Source organism: Colossoma macropomum, unplaced genomic scaffold (genome assembly GCF_904425465.1).
Source record: "Colossoma macropomum unplaced genomic scaffold, Colossoma_macropomum, whole genome shotgun sequence".
Classification (NCBI taxonomy): domain Eukaryota; kingdom Metazoa; phylum Chordata; class Actinopteri; order Characiformes; family Serrasalmidae; genus Colossoma; species Colossoma macropomum.
This window is the reverse complement of record NW_023495330.1, coordinates 135,134-157,944: the sequence shown is the minus strand read 5'-3', so window position 1 is coordinate 157,944 and position 22,811 is coordinate 135,134. Positions and strand designations below refer to the sequence as shown.

At 41.3% G+C, this 22,811-nt stretch overlaps 1 protein-coding gene across 2 annotated transcripts in view; it reads right to left on the bottom strand.

Annotated features, from left to right (window-relative positions):
• Positions 1–384: 384 nt before the first annotated feature.
• LOC118801785 (pleckstrin homology domain-containing family G member 1) overlaps positions 385–22,811 on the bottom strand; it is a 55,041-nt gene continuing 32,614 nt past the window's right edge. For both annotated transcript variants that reach the window (XM_036562154.1, XM_036562153.1), the window contains exons 5-18: positions 20,462–20,508; positions 16,662–16,812; positions 15,829–15,960; positions 12,756–12,938; positions 11,552–11,647; positions 9,014–9,100; positions 7,344–7,374; positions 7,062–7,151; positions 6,910–6,945; positions 6,771–6,793; positions 6,460–6,630; positions 6,022–6,141; positions 3,991–5,926; positions 385–3,592 (exon numbers count right to left, since the gene is read on the bottom strand). In XM_036562154.1, coding sequence (XP_036418047.1) covers positions 2,577–3,592; positions 3,991–5,926; positions 6,022–6,141; positions 6,460–6,630; positions 6,771–6,793; positions 6,910–6,945; positions 7,062–7,151; positions 7,344–7,374; positions 9,014–9,100; positions 11,552–11,647; positions 12,756–12,938; positions 15,829–15,960; positions 16,662–16,812; positions 20,462–20,508 — 4,119 coding nt within the window. In that variant the 3' untranslated portion in view covers positions 385–2,576. The remainder of the gene's footprint in view (positions 3,593–3,990; positions 5,927–6,021; positions 6,142–6,459; positions 6,631–6,770; positions 6,794–6,909; positions 6,946–7,061; positions 7,152–7,343; positions 7,375–9,013; positions 9,101–11,551; positions 11,648–12,755; positions 12,939–15,828; positions 15,961–16,661; positions 16,813–20,461; positions 20,509–22,811) is intronic.

Here is a 22,811-nt window from a genome sequence, read left to right as displayed (position 1 = left end):
AGACTCGGAACATCTCAGGAGGGTCAAAAACAGGACATTTCTACAAAGAAAATAAATAAATAAAATCAGAAATATTCTGAAGAGTGAAGGTGACTGTGACGAATGACGGAGTTACCAACCAACCAGTGTGTTTTAAATGTGATGTTTATCAGTAGTGAGGGGGGTGGAGCTGTTTAATGAAGTAAACAAATGCAAAAAACAGACAGACAGACAGACATTTGTGAAGTGAAATTCTGAAAGGAAATATACATCTGATTACAGTACTCCTTTAAGCAAACCACCGGCTAATGTGGTCCTCTTGCAGATGATAAAATAAGCCTAAAATTACGAGATTCATAATTCATTTATAGCGATGGTCCATAGTGTTTCCCTTACGAGAGCACTAAATAAAAACTGCTCAAATCCTTACAGTTGTTTCTACCTTACTTTAAAACTGTGGCATGGCTTCTCATAGTGAGAATCCAAACGAATGTAAGCATGGCTTCCTTGTTGAACTAGCTAAAATATATCTATATCTTGTATACAATCTGATAAACGTCTATAAATTCCTATCATAAAGCATTTCTACATGGTGTATGGCCTTTAAGAACGACTTACAGACATAACCAATCGAAGACTGAGCTGTTACTGGCTGAAGTTAATTTTTACGTAGCTACTCTAGACGTAGCTGTTTTTATGCGCTAATATATTGAACTGATAGTCTGCATCGGCACATGCACATTAAATGGGATAAACACATTAAGATCCTTCAAATGCTAACTTGAAGGCTTTTACGGCAATGTGGCGTCCAAAAACAAGCGACTGAATTATGGCTTGTGGAAGGCAGCGGGGTATTAAAACGCAAACGATATAATGTTTGGAGCACCTACATAAGAAACCTTATAGCCAGCAGTTGAAATCTGATAGAGATCCCTTTTAGTCCATCGTTTTCCACTCTGCCTGCAAGCTTTGGCTTTCCAACCTTTAGGCTGAGACTTGAATTTTTGTTAAAAATATATATATTTAAACAGGTAACATTTCATTTGAACTAAACTTCTATTTTAAACACATTGGAAACTATAGCTATGACCATTGAGTAGTGCATCATGAGTCTTCATATGAAAGAAAAATAAATGGTTTCTTTATGTGATTGAGTGTGGTGTACTTCTTAGATCCACTTAAACTGTGATGCAAAATTTCTAACTTGGTGCAGGTGAAGCCGTATGAACATCATCAGTTTTATGTACATCAATGTTGTGAGCAATTGTGCTTTGTGCTGTTGTTAAGTAGTGTAACATTTTCCATATGGTAGCTTGTTTGTGCTGCGTTTTTTATTCCCTGCTTTTATGCATTGAGTGCACAGTACATTTCCCGTCATCCCTGCTCCTCAAGGCCACGGTACACTGACCCAATGTCCGCCAACAAACACTGACACTTCAGTGTTGGCAGCTGGCTTCAGAGCATTCCACAATAAGAACTGAAAAGCCAAAAGGCCAAGACCTTCCAGAACAACCTGAATGGCAGAGAACATTCTAGAAAAGTGGTCAACACCCTTGCTCCCAGAGATCTACCTTCCTGAGTTTGCTTGAACAGATCAGCAGTCTACTTAATTAGTTGGGTCAGGTGTGTTAGATTTGGGTTGGATATGAATTGTATAGGAAGGTAGATCTCCAGGAGGAGGGTTAATGACCACTGTTCTAGTACAATGTGAACACGGGAGAACATTCAAGAACAGTCTGAATGCACACTTTAAAAAATATTTTAAAAGGTGCAATAAAAGGGTTCTTTGAGCGATGCCATGAAACATTGGTTTCTGTCACGGTCCTCTAGGCCCCCCAGATGGTCCAGATTTTTCCTTCATCCCTATGTGTTGCAAGTAGGACTGGAGCAAAAATATGGACGGCTTGGGGGCCTGAGGACCGGGTTGGGAATCACTGCCATGGCAGAACCACTTCTGTTTCCCCGAAAGAACCATGCTTGAAAAAGAAATTTGAGAGAGTGAAGAACCTTTTAAAGGTTTAAAGAACCTTCCAATAACGTAAAGTCCTACACCAATTTAAAGGTTCTTTCTAGAATCTTTACGTCATATGAAGGGTCTTTAAACTTCTCACACATTTCATTTACAAAAATGGTCCTCTAATGAACCATCAGTTGAAACTTTCTTTAGTGATTCTTCTTTGGCATCATCCAAAGAACCCTTTCTGGCACCTTTATTTTTAACAGTGTGGGGGAGAACATTCTACACTCTTAGCAATAAAAGGGTGCTGTATAGTGCTGATAAAGGGTTCTTTGACTCATATCAAAAGTGGAACCCATTTTTGTGCTATACAGAGCCATTTTAAAAGGGTTATTTAAAGAACCATGTACAACTGTTTTTTCACTGTAGAGCAGAACGATTTGAGTATGCAAAGAAGCATTTATGCATTCCAGTGGTTCTTTTAGTATTCATGGTTCTATATAGAATAGTAACCATTTTTAAAGAGTGTAGAACAGTGTGAATGAGGAAGAACATTCTAGAGACTCCCAACGTGCAGGCATATCACATCAACCCAATGTTTGGGTTTGTTGAAGAACATTAGGTCTGTGTACTCTGGGCTTTACGCAAAACTGCTGGAACTAAGACACTGGAACTTGTCTCGCAGAGACTGGACGATTTTGGGCTGACCTAGACCTTGCTGGCCATCATCTGGGTCATTCCACATGTAGCCATGCAGTGCTGAGTCAAAGCTTCCTGAAGCCTCTTGTCCCGTTGCCAAATGGGTTTGCAAGGCTACATTTGTGCCGCCCTGCAGCTGGGCAGAGACAGGGGGCGCTCTATTTCTGTCCTCACTCTCGTCTTCCGATCGGATTTCAACATAATCATCGTCATCTTCCTCGTTGTCCTTGAAGTTGGCCAGGTAGTTCTGTGTGGCACTGAGTGCGTTCAGGGGTGACTTCCTATTCAAAACCAGCACTTGCTGAGAGTCCCTCAGTGTGAGGTCACATGATGAGGAGTGATCAGTGGTCATCTGGGCAGGACATTCAGGGAAGCTGTGTTGCCGAGGTCCCAGACCACGCCCTGCAGCGTTAGTCCCTGAATGATTTATGTGTCTGTCCAATCCCCTATTACCTGTACCCCCACTGTTCTCTTTCTCTTGCTGCTCAGCCAATGATGACGAGGACTGGCAACGGTTGTAAGGTGGAGTTTTAAAGTTGCGCTGTCCCAATGTGCTGTAAATGTGCTCAGAATCATCCTTGCTGGGTGGAGTCACACAGGCACTCCAGCGCTGATTGGGTGGAGTGCTCGGAGTGGGTGGAAGGCTCTTCAGGGCAGGGACAGAGGTGGCAGAAGTCAGCTTTCGCTGAGGAGTCGAAGAGCGCCCTCCTCCAACTTCAGCGGGCCAGGACACAAAGTCAGCAAGTTCACCATTGCTGTAGGTGCAGTTGAACCAGTCAGCCTCCAGGGTGGCGCTCTCAGGTAAGGAGGGAGAGGAAGCCAAACCTGGGCTTGAACGAGCAGAAAGTGGGTGAGGGCCTGCAAAGCTGACTGAGGACTTCAGCACTGGAGGAGTGGTGGGAGGCTCCTTAAACATCACCTGCTCATATAACTGAGAATACTCAGCTATTCTTGCTCCTAAGACAATGCAAATGGACAGAAAAGGGCATCAGATATTCAGTGGAAAACATCAGAGGAAAAATATGGCTTTAAAACAAAAGTTACTAGAGTTTGGTGTCTAGTTCGATCTGTAAGAAACTGGCATATAAATATATAGATTCTGCACAATTAAGTACTTAAATGAAAGGTTTTCAAGTCCAGACCCTGAATCTAGTTTTGGGTCACTGGTAGGTATGATACTAGATGGCCAACAGTTCAGTTATAACATAGCAGTGATTACAAAATCCTGGACCTAAAACTAAAACTTTCAAATATGAAAAGTTCAGACAAAAAAAATACTGAAACAGTAACCAGGTAAGCAAGAGAATGAATGGCAACAAATGGCTACAGGAAATCAAGTACAGCTATAAGCTCACCTATAGCTGCCCCGCCTTGCTTTTTCTCTTCCAGAATGGCAGCCAGGTCTTTTGGTTTGTTTGTCCTGAGTCTTGCACAACTGGGCTCATGGTCCATGCTCTTCATCTTCAGCAGCTGATTAGCCTTTTTGATCTTCTGACTGTACTGCCTTGCCATGAGGTAGACTCTGTTTTTACCCTTCTCCCCTAATTCAAGCAGCTGGTCCCCAGCTTCCCCACCAAGTAGAATACCAGAGGGTGCCAAAGGAAGGAGAGAAGGATCCAAACCACTAAACAGTGCCTGAAGCTCAGGGTCCTTTTGTGGAGGAGGGTCCTCATCGTCCATTCGGAAACTTCCACTGCTAAGTCTGGCAAGTTTGTTCCGGATGCTCTTGACAGTTCCAGGTTGGGGTTCTGGGCTAGAAACTTGTGGAACTGAAGGTGTAGCAGGAGATGGAGGGGATTCCGGCTCATCTATCTCAAACGTAGGCTCTCGCACAAGTTTGGGAACACTGAGGACTGGGAGTTGGAAGGTTGGAATGGGTTTGGAAACTGGAGGGCTGGGTGATGCAGCGGTTCTCTTCACTTTCTTAACACCCTCTGAGGGTGGTTTGAGAGGAGAGTCAACGTCCTTGCTTCCAGAGTTACATTTCTTGCTTGGAGATTGATGTGCCTTGCGTGGGGAATCATGAGTTTTTTGTTGGGATTCTTGTGCTTTCTGTGGAGATTTGTATGCTTTGGTTGGAGATTTTGACTGCTTATATGATTTGTCTGGAGAGTTGTGTGTTTTATTTTGGGAACTGCATGTCTTGCGTGGTGACTCTGGTCCATTGACAGGAAATGCAGCAGGAAGCTTGTCTGGTTTCTTTTCATTATTCCGGATGTAGTTTTCCAGATCATTCCAGATTTCGTCCACTTGTTCTGACATGCGATCAGCTACAGACTGTTGTGATGGCGTATCTGAAGTTAACGAATCACTGTCCATCTCCGTAATTGATACAACTGGAATTTCTGGAAGGGGTCGATTTGCCCCTTTGCTGATATCTAGATTTAGGCTCTCCTCTGAAACACTTGTGCCTGTGCTCTGATTAACAGTTAGGTCTATCCCAGGCAACAGCTGGTTATCTTGTTCAACTACTTGTCCATTTCCTCTCTTTGACTCAGTGGAAGAAGCTGGCATTTCACAGAACATAATGGTATCATAGATGTTTTCTTCCTCCATTGTCTGCAGGTCACTAGTTCCAAATGGTGCCCCCTCTTGGCCGGAGGACCTGTTGCTTTCAGATGAGGTTTCTGATTCCACTGGAGAAACTAAAATTTGTGGAGGCACAACAGGTTTGGGCTCTGCGACTACAGAAGCACGGTTAACCTCCTGCTCCTTCCGAATCAGTCCCATGGCCTGCAACTCCTCATAACTAATATTATCGTAAACATTCTCAATGTCATCAATCGTCAGCTGCTCGGCTGAGGAAGAGCCAGATATCTCGTTACTCGATGACTCAGTGTTATGTTCTTCTTCATGGACAGACTGCTTTGTAGGGCTTTGTCGCTCACTTTGTTTCTCTCCAACACTGCTAGCCCTGCGTAGCACTCTACTGCCACTGGCTGGAAGGTCTAACTGCATCGTCTGTGTTTGCTCAACATGCCAGCTGCAGGGTCGTCCAGGAGGATCATCGGTGGTATCATGATCACTTTCTGCATCCTGCCCACTTGTATCATTCTCAGTGGGCACAAACATCTGATAGATGTCTTCATCATCATCAATTTGGATGGTCTTTTGTCGAGTGGGAAACATGGCTCGGCGAACTCTGTGGTCTGCCCATATGTTTGGGACAGAATGCCCTCCAGTGGTACCCAAGAAATGGGAAATATGCTCATCAGCAGGTGGTTCAGCAGGGCATGTCACCTGTAGGATGGGAGTGTGGACTGCCTCCAGCTGCAGAGACTCTTTGGCTGCCTGTGAAAGAAACCCAGACTTAAACATAAATTCTGCTGTAACATTGTTTTACATGCTGCACATATTTTGCATATGACTCATTGCAAGTGCCCCACCTGTAGATCAGCATGGTCAAGGTTGTGGTTCTTCCACCGGTCGATGCTGTCCACTGACACCTGTGGGTTGAGCCTTTTCCTGCTGGTCTTTCCAGGTACACGAAGCTTCCCTCCAGAGCCCTAAACATACAAACATACAGAAGGATTAGGCCTGCATTCCCAAAAACATAATATGCAAAGAATGCTGCAAGATTCCGAAACTATTTTACACATTGATTCTCTTACGGCAATCGTCACAGATGAAAAATATCATATGACATTTGTAGGCCCAAATCAAGCATCCACCACAATCCACCATCATATTTTCTGTTTCTGAACAGTCGTATATATTTATATACAGCTAACAAAATAGACATGCATTGCATTACATAACCAAGAACCCTATGCCTTACAATACTTTATTAAAGACCAAACGCTACAGGTCAAACTGAGACTTACCAGTCCACTGTCATCCTCATCATCAGCATCCTGTGGATGTAACCCCTCTTCTACATCACTGTGGTCCCCAGGGTCTAACGACTCCTGTGACTGGTTAACGAGGCTACGGGATCGACCAATGGTGCCCAGATGGACCACAGGAGACAGCAGGGTGGCTCCAAAACTGCTCCGCTATAACAGGTCCGAACAATAGATTAGAAACCGAAATTACTATAAATATTTTTAAATATATTTTAGTTGTATTGCTAACATGCTAACTTTAAAACAACTATGGTTTTATGAAAGACTCTGATAAGTGAAATGGAACATACCTTCTGTATATCTGGACTGGATACTGTTGTTAAAAAAATAATCGAAAGCGAGATATTTGCTTAATAATCACATCAGATATAAAATAGCATTCTTATAGTCAGTCACAAGCAAAACAAATAAAACAAGAGTTCTACTTACTTGCGTGCTTGTTTTTGAGCAATTTGGATAAGGGTTCTAGGCACAGAGAGAGAAAAGCAAATCATTAGCATAGTAAAAAGTAAATAGTATAATCTATTTAGTCACACAAGTGTGCAGTCACTTAGGCTTATTCTACTTCCTGTGAGCCTAACCTGTCTTCCTGCGGGTTCTCCTGGGGGAGGGGCCTTCTTTAAGGTTGATTCTGTTTTGGCCCTCAGGGCTACACTGCAAGCCTGGGTGGTCTAGACAGAGGGGAAAAATATGTTAAACTAAAATATAGTTTCTTCACCACTTTCACAAATTTCACAAATTTTTGACAGTTTCTTGCCACTCAAAGACAATATGAGATATTTTTGTGAGGATGTTATGTCAAATATATCAAAAAGTAATGATGCCAGAACTCACTGCACTAGCAGAAATAAGGTTATACTTACGCACATCCATTTCCAGAATGGCTTGCTTAGCCTACAGAAGGAAACAGCAAGAAGTTACTACTCTTTTCTTTCATATCAAAATTGCAACATTAATGGGTTCCCCTTTCTGTGATGGTTGGTGATTAGGGTTGGGTATTGTGGAACTTTTTGATAAACAGAATTTTTTGAATACCTTCTTTTAAATCAAAAATTGAAAGTGGGTGTGGCCTAAAGAAAAAAATGAGGTGTTACTAGCAGGAAGTGGGATCATTTACTCATGTAACGAACTGAAGACTTATCAAGAAGTGCTGATATTAATAACATACATATGGAATGTGATACAGACAGCCAATCAGCAGTCTGGATTTTGCAATTAATTTTTCAATAGTCTGTTGTATTGAAGTCATTTGGTATCATAAAGGTAGCCCTATCAGCCCTGTATGTGAGACCCTTTTGAAAATACTTTCTAGGCTAAGGCTTAGTCTGCAGCCTAGAAACCAGAGCTTCTCTTCAAGTTTTAGGGCAGAATTTATTTGGGGCACTTCTTTTAGGTTTTAGAGGACGTCATTTACGTCAGGGGAGGAAAATTCATTTAGGAGAGTACTTTATGCAGCCGTACATTTATTTTAGGAATGGGGTCAGATAAACTGGGTGAGAACTGCTCTATGAAAAGTCCTGTACTCTGCTGCAGCATTTAGTGTAGGTTATTTAGCTGATCCTTTTGTCCGGAGCTTTCTTGTTTCCAAATGCACGAAAAATCACAGTGGAGCAATAAAATGTCTTGTGCTGTGATGTTTTGCAATCATGGGGCAACTGTACCACTACCGAATGTACCAGCTTCTTGTGTAGCTTTTGGGCACTGGGTGGCGCTGTGACCTTACAATCTCTACTAACAGCATTGCTGCTTCATTACTGTTTAATTTCTTTAAATCTCGGTGATCATTTCACTAATGGTTTCAACGAGCCCTTGTCCACTTGGTCTCACCATTTCCTCTCAGGGGAATCCCCAGCGCTATATTAAGGGCCATTCCATGCTTTATAAGCTCAAGAGAAGGGTGTTAGATGAGCCCTTGGATGGGTGAACAATCAAGTGAACACAAATGTAAGAACACAAAAGCAGAACTTGCCCAGAAATCATTGCATATCTCTTTTCAATCCCTAAACTAATGGTGGACAAAGCTGTATGTATGTAAGCCCCAGCTATAAACTACTTGAAAATGCTTAACATTCAATTTGGTGGGCTTTAGATTACAAACTACCCCACCCGTTATACATGAGTGCTGATACAACTTTATCACTTTATTGTGCTAGCTGGCTATTTAGCAGGATAAAGGCTACACTAACAAAATGAAAGGCAAGGCAGTAAAGTTTATAGCCAGGCAAATCAGTTATTCACAAATTTTGTGGATATTATATCCTCAACAAAGCACTGCAGAGTCTCCATGTCTAGCCGATTAGCTCACTGATGCTAACATAGCTGAAGTCAACTGTGTTCCATTAGTATAATACTATCCTCTCCTCCTGTTCTGCTGCAAGTGGTCACTTAATGTAACATAGGTGTGACGCATGTCTTGGCGATGACATAAAAAAAACATTTTGAGGGCAAGAACAGAGCAAAAGAGAGAACAGAAGTCTGAGACTATTTATTTAAACAAGTGCAAGGGGTGGGTATGTGCACTATGTGTCCTGACCTTGGCTGGGATTTTGGCAGGATGGTTCTCCAGGATGAGTCTTTTTAGGTGCTGGATCCACGTTCGCTTGTCCTGCTGTGACTTGGCCTGGAGGTGGAAGCAGAAGGCAAATGCTTAAAACTTCGGAGACAAACACACAACGCCTGTAGCAAAAACAACTACTCTGACCCGACATGGAAGACAAGAACCAAGCATATCAATCAAAAGCAGTGCCTTAGCTTCATCACGCTGCCCTGCAGGCAGAGACCAGTAACTACAGCCAGAGTGAACCTGAGAAAAACATCTTCAGTTACATCATCCCACCAAATATCTTGACGTTGACTGTTATACCACAGTCTTCCTGGCTGAAAAGCATTCTGCCCATGTTGTGACATCTGGTCTCTGCAGCCCTTGTAATTGATCCAGAAAGCAGCAGCATGGCTTGTCTTCGATCTTCTGTCACTCCAGTGCTGTGTTCCCTTCACTGGCTTCCTGATATACAACCCTGATGCTTGCCAACAAAGCCAAAAAATGCACCAGCCCCTTCCTACCTAACGGCAACGTCAAAACCTAATCACGCCCATCTAGCTTTGGGTATGGCTCGGCTTGACCTACTATTCTTCAAGACGTGTGGAAAACAAGCATCAAGACTCTTCTCAGTCCTGGCACCCAACAAACCTCCACCAGCTGAGCCTTCAAATGCAGACTGAAGATCCATCTCCTTGTGAAGCCCTTGAATGACCACTAATCTAGCACTTAAAATGTGCTGTATTTTGTAGCTTTCTTTCCAGCACCGGCTCTTGTTTCTGGCAGTACTTTAGCTCAAGAGTAGTTTGGACTAACAAAGCACAGGATGGTGTAAATGTGAAGCACCTCTTTCAGCATTCGTGCATCAATCCTGTAATTGGTTGCTAGATTCGTCCTGGAACGACTTTTTGGCAGAAGAAACTGCCAATATTAAAGCAATATTCAGGGGCAAACTTGGTTTACTTTTCAAAAAAACGTTGTATAAAACCATTCAAATAACCATTCAAGTAAATAATATCATGGCTATGATGATCTACTACAATCAAATCACAGCAGTGAGGGTGTTTGTGACACTCCCACCCTTTTGTGCTCAACTGTACTTATGCAGCGACAACAAGCTGACATAGAAAAGCAAGACAATTAAAACCTTTTTCTTCATTATCAGCCACTAAACTTCATACAGTTTAAGTTTTAGGGGTTTTTTTTCAGGTTCCAGATTGGTTGTTACATTCCGATGAGTTTTGTGATGCTAAAGTAGCGTAACAGTAGCCTGTGCCCAGCTTGGATCCTTACAGACCATCACCATTACATTACTATTACTCAGTGACATCACCATCTAAGTATTTGAGCTTTGACATTAAAGGAAACTATTCCTCGACCTACTAAAGTCCAGAACAGGGTTATTACCTTTAATGAAAGTGAGAACTAAACTAAAAACTAGCAGTGAATAAATTCACCTGTTAACTGTAATAAAATTGTCCTATTTTCTAAATGAATGGTATAATTTCATGTCTATAGCAACTAAACTATGAAATGATAAACTAAACAGTGCAATAGTTTTACAACAGTTACAATAGTTTTTGTGTTTGCAGTTCGAGGAGGGTCTAGAAATGTAATGGTGATGGTCTTTAAGGATCCTAGCTAAGCACAGTCTACTGTTTTGCCACTTTAGTATTGCAAAACTCATCAGAATGAGACAACCAATCTAGAACCCAAAACAACAACTTGACTGTATAAAAATTAAAACTAAAACTCTTCAGAACCTGAAAACAAAACGAAAACTCTTAAAACTGAAACTAAACTGAAATAAACTAAAATAATAACCCCGGTCCAGAAGGGCTGATGCACTGCTTGAGTTGCAGCTTCAGTGTCCCAGATTAACTCCCCTCACCTCAACCTGACCAGCACAAACAGCTGAACAGAGACATAACCAGCTAAAACAGAGCAGCTACACACACTGCAGGCTGACCAGTGAGAACAAAGAAATAAACAATCCAACTTCCATCATTTGTTACATAACGGCACTAACGGTAATGAGTCCATTGAAAAGAAGACAAAGGATGGGACGGGACGTTTTGCTCAAACAAAAGCAAACAAGCGAGGGCTCGAACAAACTTGAAAACTTACCATAGCGACCATGAAATAATATTCATAAAATAACAAGGCAAACGGGTTCCCAGAGAAACTGTTTGCTATAAACATGGATTAATAAGCGCAGGTGAAATGATGGGTTTACTGTTATTGGCTTATGTGATGACAGACAGAAAAGAGCTTCAGCCACACACACGCGCACACGCGCACACGCACACGCGCACACACACACAGGCTCATGTTTTTAGTTGTCAGGTGACGGTTCAGACTTGTAGGTCAGTTATAACAGTTCTGGCCTCAGGCTGGACCCACGCAGACAGACGTGCTGGAGTTCCTGAGTGCAGGGGTGTGGTGTTATTAGGCTAAAGTTCACTGCACTGGCCCATCCATCTAAAAAAAACACCCTTAGGCAGGACATTCCAGAGTGTGTGTGTTGTTTACCTGCACTGTGTGCTGCAGTTTGGGGTTCTTATAGTGAAAAACACTGAAGCTCAGGGGCTCCTTAGGAATGACCTCCACCAGCATCAGGTTACAGCACTAGAAAGAGAGAGAAAGAGAGAGATGAACAATAGCACCATAATCATGTCCTGATTGCAAAAGTCTGATGTGCCAGACACTACCATTCATTTTCAAAGCTGCCATTAAGTCCGAGTTATTTATTGGTATAAAATAAAGTGAAAATAAGGAGAAAGTCAAAGTGGAAAAACCAGGAGTTTCCAAAACTGGAAGTTCAAAAACTGATTAAAAGCTACAGAGAAAATGGGGCTCCTAACGACCACCTGGAAGACCTGGTAGACACCAAAACTGCCCCCATCAGATAAACAGCACTTAAAGCTTTCATCTCTGAGAGAGAGGAGAAAATCAAGCTGCTTCAGATCTGAAAACATCCACAGGTGTTTCTGTCCATCCTTCCACTGTGAGAAGACGACTCAGCGCTGTGGGTCTGAAAGGATGTGTAGCTGTTCAAGAAGAACCTCACTGAGAAAAGGAGGTGTGGAAGGTGTGTCTGCGGATTTCTTTGAGAAGCTGAAAGTGAGTCTCCTGAAACACACTGAATACTGAAAAAATGGCAGCGGAACATCTAAACAAACTGGAATCAGCCAGAAATGAACAGATTACAATTCCGCAAGAAACACGAGCTGTGAAATGCTTTACATGCTGACTGGAACAACCACACATTCAGCTTCATCTGGAAAATATTAAAAAGGCTGAGCTGAACCTGATATTTACGGCTGTATGCAAAACGCAAAAGGGTTTTACTTTTTAGGCAAAAGGAATTGCTGATATTAAAGCACATTGGGTACAATATTTGGTGCTTTGTTGTTTTAGCGTTTTCTTTATTTTGCAGATCTGTTGTATAAACACTTTGAAAATATCCAGCCAAGAGGGGCTCTGTGGTCAGACACTGAATATTGATTGAACTGAATATTGACTACAGGATGGCTAACACAAACTGCGGCACTACAAGAGAGGGCTTTATAATAAAGTGGCCGGGGTGGTCTCAAATACCTGTCAGTGCGGCGTAGCAACAGGTGGGCTATACAGTAGGTGTTAAAATGGCGTACAGGTACAAGGCAGATTTTACAGAATAATCTGGCAAATCAGCCCAGATGTGGATGTTTTCTTTGTATTTTTGTACCCTCACCAGTATGTGTGCCTTGTATGTGTAGGTTTCCTCCCGTTTCTTGGTGATGAGGAGCAGTTTATCAAAGAGGAAAAGCGTTCTCTCGTTCTTCACTCTCTGAACCCGGAACGTTCCCTCCAGAACCAGCTCACCATAGCCAATCAGATCAGGACCCTGCCAGTTGGTCAACAAACTCTGGATCTCCTGCAAGAGAGAGAGAGAGAGAGAGAGAGAGAGAGAGAGAGAGAAAGAAAGAAAGAAAGAGTTATTATCTCTTAGCTTCTCTTAATAGTTGAATTGCTACATTTGATTGCATTATCATTTTTATTGATAGGGCTGATATTCATGATCAGCACTCTTAGCTGTTCATTATTAGAGACAGACAAAGGTGAAAAAAGCTCAGATGCATTGATTTTGCAGCGTTTACTGGTATATATAGTTGGCCTGCCATGTTAACCTCTTTCTGCAGTGCCCCCTTGTGGCCATTCCACCAGTGGACCGGAAATCGACTGGGACATTTTTTATCAATATGATCTAATAAAATATTCTGGCCCTGTAACTCTGTTATCAGATGAACTGGGACACTGTTGTCTCTCTGTGTGTGAAATGTTGTGAGTCTGTGTTGAGCTGCTAGTGAGCAACGTGGAGTAAAAAGGGAGGGATGAAAATCTTCTGCTGTGAAAAAGCAGGCAGAAATTGCATTTTATGGCTGCTGTGAAAATGGAGACACTGTGCAAATACAATAAAAAAAGGAATCAAAAGATTTTAATGTGCCTTTTCCCATTAAGCTCATACAGCCACAAAACTGACATGCATCTAATCTAGGAACACATATGAAAGTGGCTTAGATCTGATTTGAAAAGATCAGCCTTGTGTGTCCACGCAGCCCTGAAAATATCAGATCTGATTCACATTAAGGTAAAAAAATTGGACTGGTACCATATCATACCTTAAATGGTGTACCAGTTGCATTCTGGCGCCTCAAGCACCATTTAAGGTGGAACAGGAAAATTCAAACGAGAGATGCGGGAAAAGTGGCTACAGCTGATCTAAAGCTTAAAGCTCAGCAAAGTAAGTCTGTGTTTTGGTTTATATTATATTTTTAGCCTATACTAGTACATTAACACATACTGAGACATATTTACAGCCAAGATGGTAAAATGGACATAAAATGTGGCTCCAAAGGTGGATTGATTTTTGTTGAAAGGAGAAAATGGCTTTTCTTAACATTTAGGTTGCGACTCCTGACATTTCACTTGACACACTCCTACTGCTTTTGTGTGTGTGCGTAATTGTGTGTGCGTGAGGTAGTAAAAGAAGCGTCTGTGATGTTATGTAAGTTTATTATCAGCTGGTTGATTGCTGGTTGCGTAAGGTGAAGGTAGAAGAGATAAACGAGCAGAGTCAGACTCGTTCACGTTAAAGTCATTAAAACATCCATCACACACACACACACACACACACACACACATTCACAACATGTAATTCACACCCAGGACCAAATACCCCCAGGATGATGAAAACATTGTGGGGACATTTGGCTGCTCTTTGAGGAAAAATGCCTTTCCCACTGCTAAAACCTGCTTTTATTAAAAAGGCAAAGGAGCCAAAAATGTCCCAACCAAAGAAAAACAGTTCTGGAATCAACAAAATACTCCTGACTTTTTAATTCCTATGATTAACCCTCTGTTGCACACACTGTGGCAGTACTGTTTAAAAAATGACTACATTCTGTATTTGTGTTATTTGTATTTATTGTAACATTCATGCTTTTCTGAGCAAGTAAACACATAATGCCCAAATAAGCTGCTTTTTTAAATATGATTTTATATATAAAAGTTGCCCAAAACTTTTGCTCTGTACTGTATTTGGAATGAAACTGAGTAACTTATTCTATATTTCTATATCCATTTCACTCTTGAACAGTGTTGCTTCTAGGCAACATACATGTTTAAGCAAAACTCAAATCATTTACATGATAATAAATGCTAAGAAGGAAATGACTTCACACTCCAACAGATGGATAGAAGAGAGAAAAATGGGGAAATTAATTTTTTGAAGGTAACTGCCTGGGACAGAAACATGGCATCCACAAGCCACGCCATGCCAAAAGACATTTAAAAATATCCACCAGGACCCACTTTTGACCAAGTAGAAACTTTTTATTGGTTTATTCAGACTCCTCCCTTTGTTACTAATCAAACATTTCATTGGGATTAAATTATCACAATATATTCATAATCATGTAATTGTAAATGGAGGAAAACGAGTTTGTTGCCCTGAGGCAACATTATGCAATAGAGGGTTAATATTTGGTTTAGGATATTAACTCTTGTTATATATAGATGCTAATATGTCATGCTGTAGGAACAAAACCTTGTGTCCCCAAAATTTAACTTTGCAGGAGAAGGAAAAAAAAAAACATTTTAGCCGTCAACAGACGTTAAAGGAACAAAATCTCAGTTTAAGTAATTCTGGACAGTTTCTATTGGTCCATGAAGCCCAGCTGCAGTGCATTGTTGCTATGACTGTAGTTCTTTTGTTCAAATACAGTTCATAAATGCCATCGATGGCTGTCTTGATAAGCCATTTCAAGCTACTGCAATGCTGTGACTCTGTAGACGGCTGAAGTACGTTGAGTTTGAAGTATCATTTACAAGGAAATTACAGCACTGACCCTTGCAATATCAGTAATATAAGGACCATTAGTGCTGGTCAGTGCTCGTGGGAGACCTATGGATACATCAGCAACCCGCAAACTAACAAAAACAACAGCAAAGTGAACTCCAGCTCCCCTCGAAACAAGACCTAACAGCAGTACGAGAGCGACAGGCTACAATCACAGATTAATCAGACAATTGTATGATTTTTGCATTCGTATGATTTTTGTTCAGGTTCAAGTTGAATTACTGAAGGAAGTTCTGATGAAGTTTATTTTGTCCACTTTTATAGCTACAACACTGTTTTTAAATAGAAAATCTCTCTCTTTAGGGTCAAATTATAGCAAATATGACATAAGCAAATAATCGAGACTAACTACTGATTATCCAATTATCACATGTAGATGCTTCTGTACATGTAACAAACATGCTACCTGCAGTCTGACGGTGTTCTCGTGTTTCCTCTTCATGTCGTTGATGTGCCAGGCCACTCTCTGCATGGTGTCGATGGCCTCCTGAACCACCTCATGCATCTCGGAGTCTTTCTCCAGGTGAGTGGCGATTTCCTGCACAACACAGCAACAGTGAGCAGCTGTTCTCAGATCAGCGCATACACACACACACACACACACACACACACAACACACACAACACACACAGACACACACACACCCCTCCAGCTGTGCATGATACTCTCAGAGAAGCACCACACACACCGACATATGAGTGTCACTGCTGTGCCGAGAACGCACCACCACCCAAACAATGTCTTGTCAGTGGTGGTCCTGTGGTGGTCTCTTTCCATTGATGGACAGGGTGGAGGGGGCTGGTAGGCTGTGCAGTAACAGAAGGGCTACAGTCTGTAACTATAAACCTACAAAGTGGACCAATTCGGAAGGTGTTTCTGATAAAATGGCCAATGAGTGTTGCTGGACATAGTAAACAGCACCTAATAAGCACAATGTATGTGTAGCAGTAGATGGTATTTGAGGATCCTGTGGACTGGTGTGTGTGTGTGTGTGTGTGTGTGTGTGTGTGACTTTGTGTAGCAGTAGATGGGGATTGAGGATCCTCCAGACGGTGTGTGTGTGTGTGTGTGTGTGTGTGTGTGTGTGTGTGTGTGACTTTGTGTAGCAGTAGATGGGGATTGAGGATCCTCCAGACTGGTGTGTGTGTGTGTGTTTGGTGTGTGTGTGTTTGTGTGTGTGGTGTGTGTGTGTAGGTGTGTGTGTGTTTGTGTGTGTGTGTGTGTGTGTGCGACTCTTACGTGTAGTAGTAGATGGTATTTGAGGATCCTTTGGACGGGTTTGAGCAGATAGGAGCCGAGGGGCAGGGAGTGTTTCAGACTCTCCTGACGCTCACGCAGAAACTTTGCAACGGCCTTATTCCGCATACACTCGCTGAGAACAGCCACTGACCTGCACACACACACACACACACACACACACACACACACACACACAGAGTTATTCTTCATATACTCATACATTTTGGTCCAAACCCCGTTATAGCCCGAGAACATTCTCTGTCTGACCCGAATATCAGCATCAAGTTTTTAATTCAAACTCGACAAAATTCTGTCAGAACATGACCACGTGTAACCAAATGCTGTCTGAACCCAACCGAATCTGATCAACCCGACCGTAGCTGACCAAATTCTGTGTGAAACCCAACGGCCGCTGTCCAAATTCTGTGTGAACCCGACCGCAGCTGACCATCTAAGCATATGATTATCTTATTGTGCATTTAGAAATCACACTACTAAGATTAAGGAAGGGAAAATTGGCTGTGAGGAACCCTAACTTGAAATCTGAACCTGACTCAAACCTGACAAATATTTGAGAAATGGTGCCTGAACCTGACCGAACCCTGACCAAACAGTTGACACACACACGATCATTACTCATACAGTCACTCTGCACAGGTACAGACCCTACTGGGCAGTTTGTGAGGTCAGACCCTGCTGGTAATGCTCTGACTTTACTGCTTATTGGATCTGCCGCACTGACTCGACACGCCTCAGCAACCCAGTGTGTGTGTGTGTGTGTGTGTGAACGTCCATGTGTGCATTCCAGTCGCGTCCTGCACACAGACACCACATTGTCCCGGTTGGAAATCTGACCTGAGTGCAGTTCAGACACAGCCAGTGTCTTCAGAGCACTACTGTACTCAGAATGTGTGTGTGTGTGTGTGTGTGTGTGTGTGTGTGTGTGTGTGTGTGCGTGCGTGTGTGTGTAAAAAAGACCGACGGCACGCCATGTGACCTTCATTAGGGTCACCAGCTGTGAAAGGGTGTGTGGGGTGAAGGGTCTCAGTCTCGGTCCAGACAAGAGACTATTCATAAACACACACGCAGTAATCGCTGACCTAACTCTGGCTACAGAATTTGTATGGCAACCATGGTTGCTATACCACTCAACCATCCCATAATACAACCATCATTCCAGCGCAGTTCCAACAGGAGGCCAAGTTTTCTGTGGAAGTGCCTAAAGGCTGTTCTGTTATACTGAGATAGAAAGGCATGTCCAGTCTGATCTTCAGGAGGACGGTGCTTAAAGGGAACTAATGATGAAGTAATACAGGCCAAAAGTATGGAAACAAGACCTTTTAAAGTAAAAAGATACATATCTGTCAGGTCTCAGGGTTCACAGCCCAAACCGGAGTCAACTATGCATTTGGACTATACTGCCCAGCATTACTGACCAATTCAGGCACCTCACATTAAACACCAGAGTGCTGATTTTAGGCAGTAATGTTTAAAAAAACCTACCAATACAGAGACTAAGCAAATTCAACCAGCATCTAAATGGTGTACATATGCAGTAGAAAATTCACCTGATACATCATAAAGTCAAAGGGATGATGTGCATTTTGTAAAACGTCGAGATTTTAAGTTAAGTTTAATGATTAATATCTGTGGCAGCTGACAGAGCAAATAAATAATCAATAAAATACTGACATTTTCAAACAGTGACTGTAATAAATAGAAAGAAGTTAACAATGTACTTATATAGTGCCTAAATAACAACAGAAAGAAGTGCAGGGTACAAGGTTTGGGGTGGGGGTCCTAATGTTCGCTAACATCTTTAATCAAATTATCCTACAGGTTCCCATCCAAACTTCTTTTAGAAGTTATTAAGCTGACTGGTATGAAATTCTCTAAATATTTTGCCACAAACCAACACACTAGATATGTCACTAACAGTGAATACGAGTCTAAGCAGGTTTGAGTAAGTTGTTAGGAAGGGATAACAGCAGCGGCAGCTCTATATCAGGACTCTTTACTGAATAACACGCTGTAAAACTGATACAAGCTCAAATATGTTAATGTGCATTGCAAACTGTGTACTGTAAGCTTCTTTGTACTGTAACCCCTCCCAGGTTGATGAGGTCGTATACAACATCAAAGGTTGTTGTACATAAAAGAATAAACATTTTGGGAACGCTGCATGCAACAGACTTACTGTTATTTTTTCAGAGAAGGCTAGTGTTTTGCAGTTTCACTGAGGGTCCGGTGCGATCGTATCCCTTTCGGCAGCTTTGCGATCCTTACTGTTGCTGTTAGCATGGCTGTTAGCCATCCACTGACGACCTTGGGTCGAGGCTGTCGACCAATCAGAGGCTGTGTACCTGACTTATTGACGGAGCAACGGGCAAAATGAAAGTACATCTCCAGCATGCAGCGTTCACAAAAATATTTTTTCTTTTATCTACAACAGAGGTAAAAATAAAATAATCCTCCTTTGCTCTGCCGAACGTTCAACACAGTTTAACAATAAATGGTCTTAAACGCTGAAGTTAATGTAGAACTGCTATAAATGTTGGTGCACAGACTGCTGGTCACCATAGCAACACAGACAAACAATCTCATCTAGCTAGTAGCTAACGAAAAGGCCAAGAGAAAGATTTAAGACAAGCATCGATAATATGGAGACAAATGGACTTATTTGCTTTTATAATCACTCCAGCTGGTTTCCTGATACGTTTAATCTGCAATGACAAACTGTCAGCTTCTCATTCGTATTTTTCCGTTCCACCTTAAATGGTGCAGCAGTTATATTCTGGCGCCTCAAGCACGTAAGGTGGAACGGGTAATTTTGAACAAGTAAGTCTGTGTTTTCATTACACATATTATTATATATTATTCGTTATATTTTTTAATCCTATACTAGTAAATCAGCACATACTGAGACTTATTTACAGAGAAGATGGTAAAATGGACATTGGACATAAAATGTTGTGGCTCCCAAGGATTAAATGGCTCTTCTTATTATTTGGGTTGCCGACCCCTGATCTACAATGCCCTTTGATGTTACATACATCGTCGACCTGAGAGGTTAACATAGAAAGACCAAAAATGTTAATGTACACAAGCGTTCAGTTTATTAATGTTCACAATTTTAACCCCCTATAGAGACAGTCTTATGATCATGCGAATTACTGTATAATGCAACTGGGGTTTTTTCTCGATTTTGACCTAGTTTTCACATTTCTGGCTTAAAATCGAAGGCCTACCTCTAATAGTCACGCTCCGCCACTGATATGTAGTATATAGAGAGAATAAGACATAAAGAAAGAGCTGCAGGCTATGAGATGAAACACCCATTCATACCTATGGAGCTATAATCTTACCTTCACTGTACAGCACAATGCACACAAGCACACACATATAACTGAGACGAGATCACACACCCAGTCGTAAGTTCCACGTTGCACATATAGAGTGACACACGTGTCCATACAATCACACTCACAGCTGAAGGTCATCAAGAGGTCAGGCTCTTCCCATTGGAAAAAAGCTTTAAGTTTTACGATTAAAACTCGTAAACCTGTTAAAACTCAGAGAAAGCAGCTTGTCTCCCACATGTACACCGACTGGGCTTAGAAACGCCATTTAGCAAAGGTATGTGCTGTTTTAGATCGTGGAGAATAAAAGTGGATAAAATGCAGCAACATATTTACATGTACACTTTAACTACCGGTAGCAATTTTGGGGTCCAAGCACTTATGTGCTTGTGACCCCAACAGGCAAAACTTTTTAACAAGGTATGTTTGCGAGTTACTTACTTCGGGTAGTTAGTGCAGTACTGCGTATATATGTGAAATTCTTCACTCTGTAAAAAAGAAAAAATAAGAAAAAAACATTGTTTTACTGATATACAAAGGAGTATCGTGACAATGAATGAATTGACACAAATACTGTCTGGACAAGAAGGACAAACATGACAAATCAAAGAAAAGAAAAGGCAGAAATAAGGAATGTAGAGAGAAAGTTAGCAAGAGGAGGCATGAAAAGAGATGGGGAGTGAAAAAGACTTGAGCTAATGAAAAACAATCATCTCCAAAATGGTAACTTTACAGGAGAGGGCAAAAACGCCCTTAACTTTTATTGGAAGTAAATGATAAGAGATTTTATTCGAATTGTTTTTGGGGCATTTCTATTGGTCCAACCATCGTGACATTTTAGCCAATGTTAAGAAGAAATGCTGTGTTCAAATGACATTGGAAAAATTGACAAAAATGGAGATACATGTTTTTCTTTGGACAGCGACATGTATCGTCACTGTGTCCACTTTTGTTGATTTATGTTTTTCTACATCATTTGAACCTGATGGCTGCTTTTTATGTTGTGTGAAGAAATTATGATGGACGGACCAACAGAAATGCTCCAAAACCACTTGGAATAAAACCTTTTTACATTAACCTGCATTAAAAGTCAGGAAAGTTTTTGCCTTTTCCTGTAAAGTTACTATTTTGGAATGTTTTTATCTGGACAGCGATGATCCTCCGTTCTCTAAGGCAAGAGTGGAGTATAATGAGTTGTTTACTGTAAAGTCAGTCTGGTGACTCTCTCCTCTTTTATTTAGTGCATCTCGCTCGCCCCGCCCCACCACCAACTTCAAAAGACTTGGGTAAAAGTACAGGGCAAGACACTATCAAAGTAATATTCTCTTCCTGCTCTCTCTCTCTCTCTCTCTCTCTCTCTCTTTCTCAGCAGTGCTTCATTGGCATTAATGTTTTAATAGTAAAAACAGAAATTTATGAACTTTCATATATATAAAATATACAGCAGGTCAATTAAGACTGAATAAGCATGAAGTACTAATATCTGTATTTATTAAGGTTATATTGTTGTTTTATATTGGTCTGTACTAACATTAGGATGATGTGTGTGCAACATATTGCTACTGTACATTAAGGCAAAAGCTTTGGATTAAATTTTTAATACATAGCAAAGCATATTGTGTGTGTGTGTGTGTGTGTGTGTGTGTGTGTGTGTAATAGTCTCTCTGTGCTGTGGTCAGCACGGATGGTCTCGTTAATGCTCTTCAGTGAAGATTCCTGACTCTGCAGGAAAAGGAAAAGCCCATTATGTCTTTTACAGACCACCATCTGCCACTCAAAAACATAAAAGCCCTTAAGGAAGAATGAAGATCCAGCAGCGCACATCTAAAGAACTGCGCACAACAGAATGATAAATGATATTTATCTGGGCAGTTATCTTTAATTTGGTCCGAAAAAGGCACAACAGAACTGGAACGTTAGCAGTGGGGAACCCTCAATGCCTTCCAGACCTTCAGAGAAGACTTGATTTCTGGAAATGTAATTAGTTACTTGTTGTATTTAAACTCTTTTTTAAAAAATTAAAAAAGTTTCGGTAGAAACTACAGAAACACTTGGAAACTTGTGCTCAGGATTTTTTCCTCGTATCTAGGCAAGCTTTCCATTGGTTAGGACTTCAGGAGCTGAGCTGTAGGCCTGATCTGATTAACCACCAACATTAGGAAGTGCCAGCTAAGAGTTTCCCCATCCATGGAATTATTTGCATTTTCCTCTACCAACCCTTCGGACATTTGATTAAAATCTGTTCAATGTTAGAATGGAAACCCCACGTGTGAAATTGAAGTTCTAGATACATCACTGACTGAATATGAGCCGTAGTCTAGCCAGGGCTCTTTACTAAAAGAGTCACGTGAAAACCGATAGATACAAGCTCAAATATATGTTAATGGCTGTTACAAGCTACAAATAAAACACATAGAATGTCTTTACAAGCTTCTAATGTTTAGACTTAATCTAGAATGGCCAAGAAATGTGGATGTGCAACAGAAAGCCCATAGGGACACTAGCAGAAATTAGCATCGTCATTGAGCAGGGGTGTCAAACTCGACTACTAAAAGGGCCATATTAAAAAATCTCAACAAATCTCTGTGCCAGCTGTGTTTTTATTTCATTTTTACTTAACATTTAGCCATAAACCCCAACTGGCCACTGTTTTTATTCAAAATATGCCAAGACAGAAAAAACAGGCACTAAATATTTGAACGATTAAAAAATAATTTTAGACAAAAATCTATTGTTTTATATAAAACATTAGACTTCATTAGCTGCAGAAAAACTGTCAGACCTCTTTAAA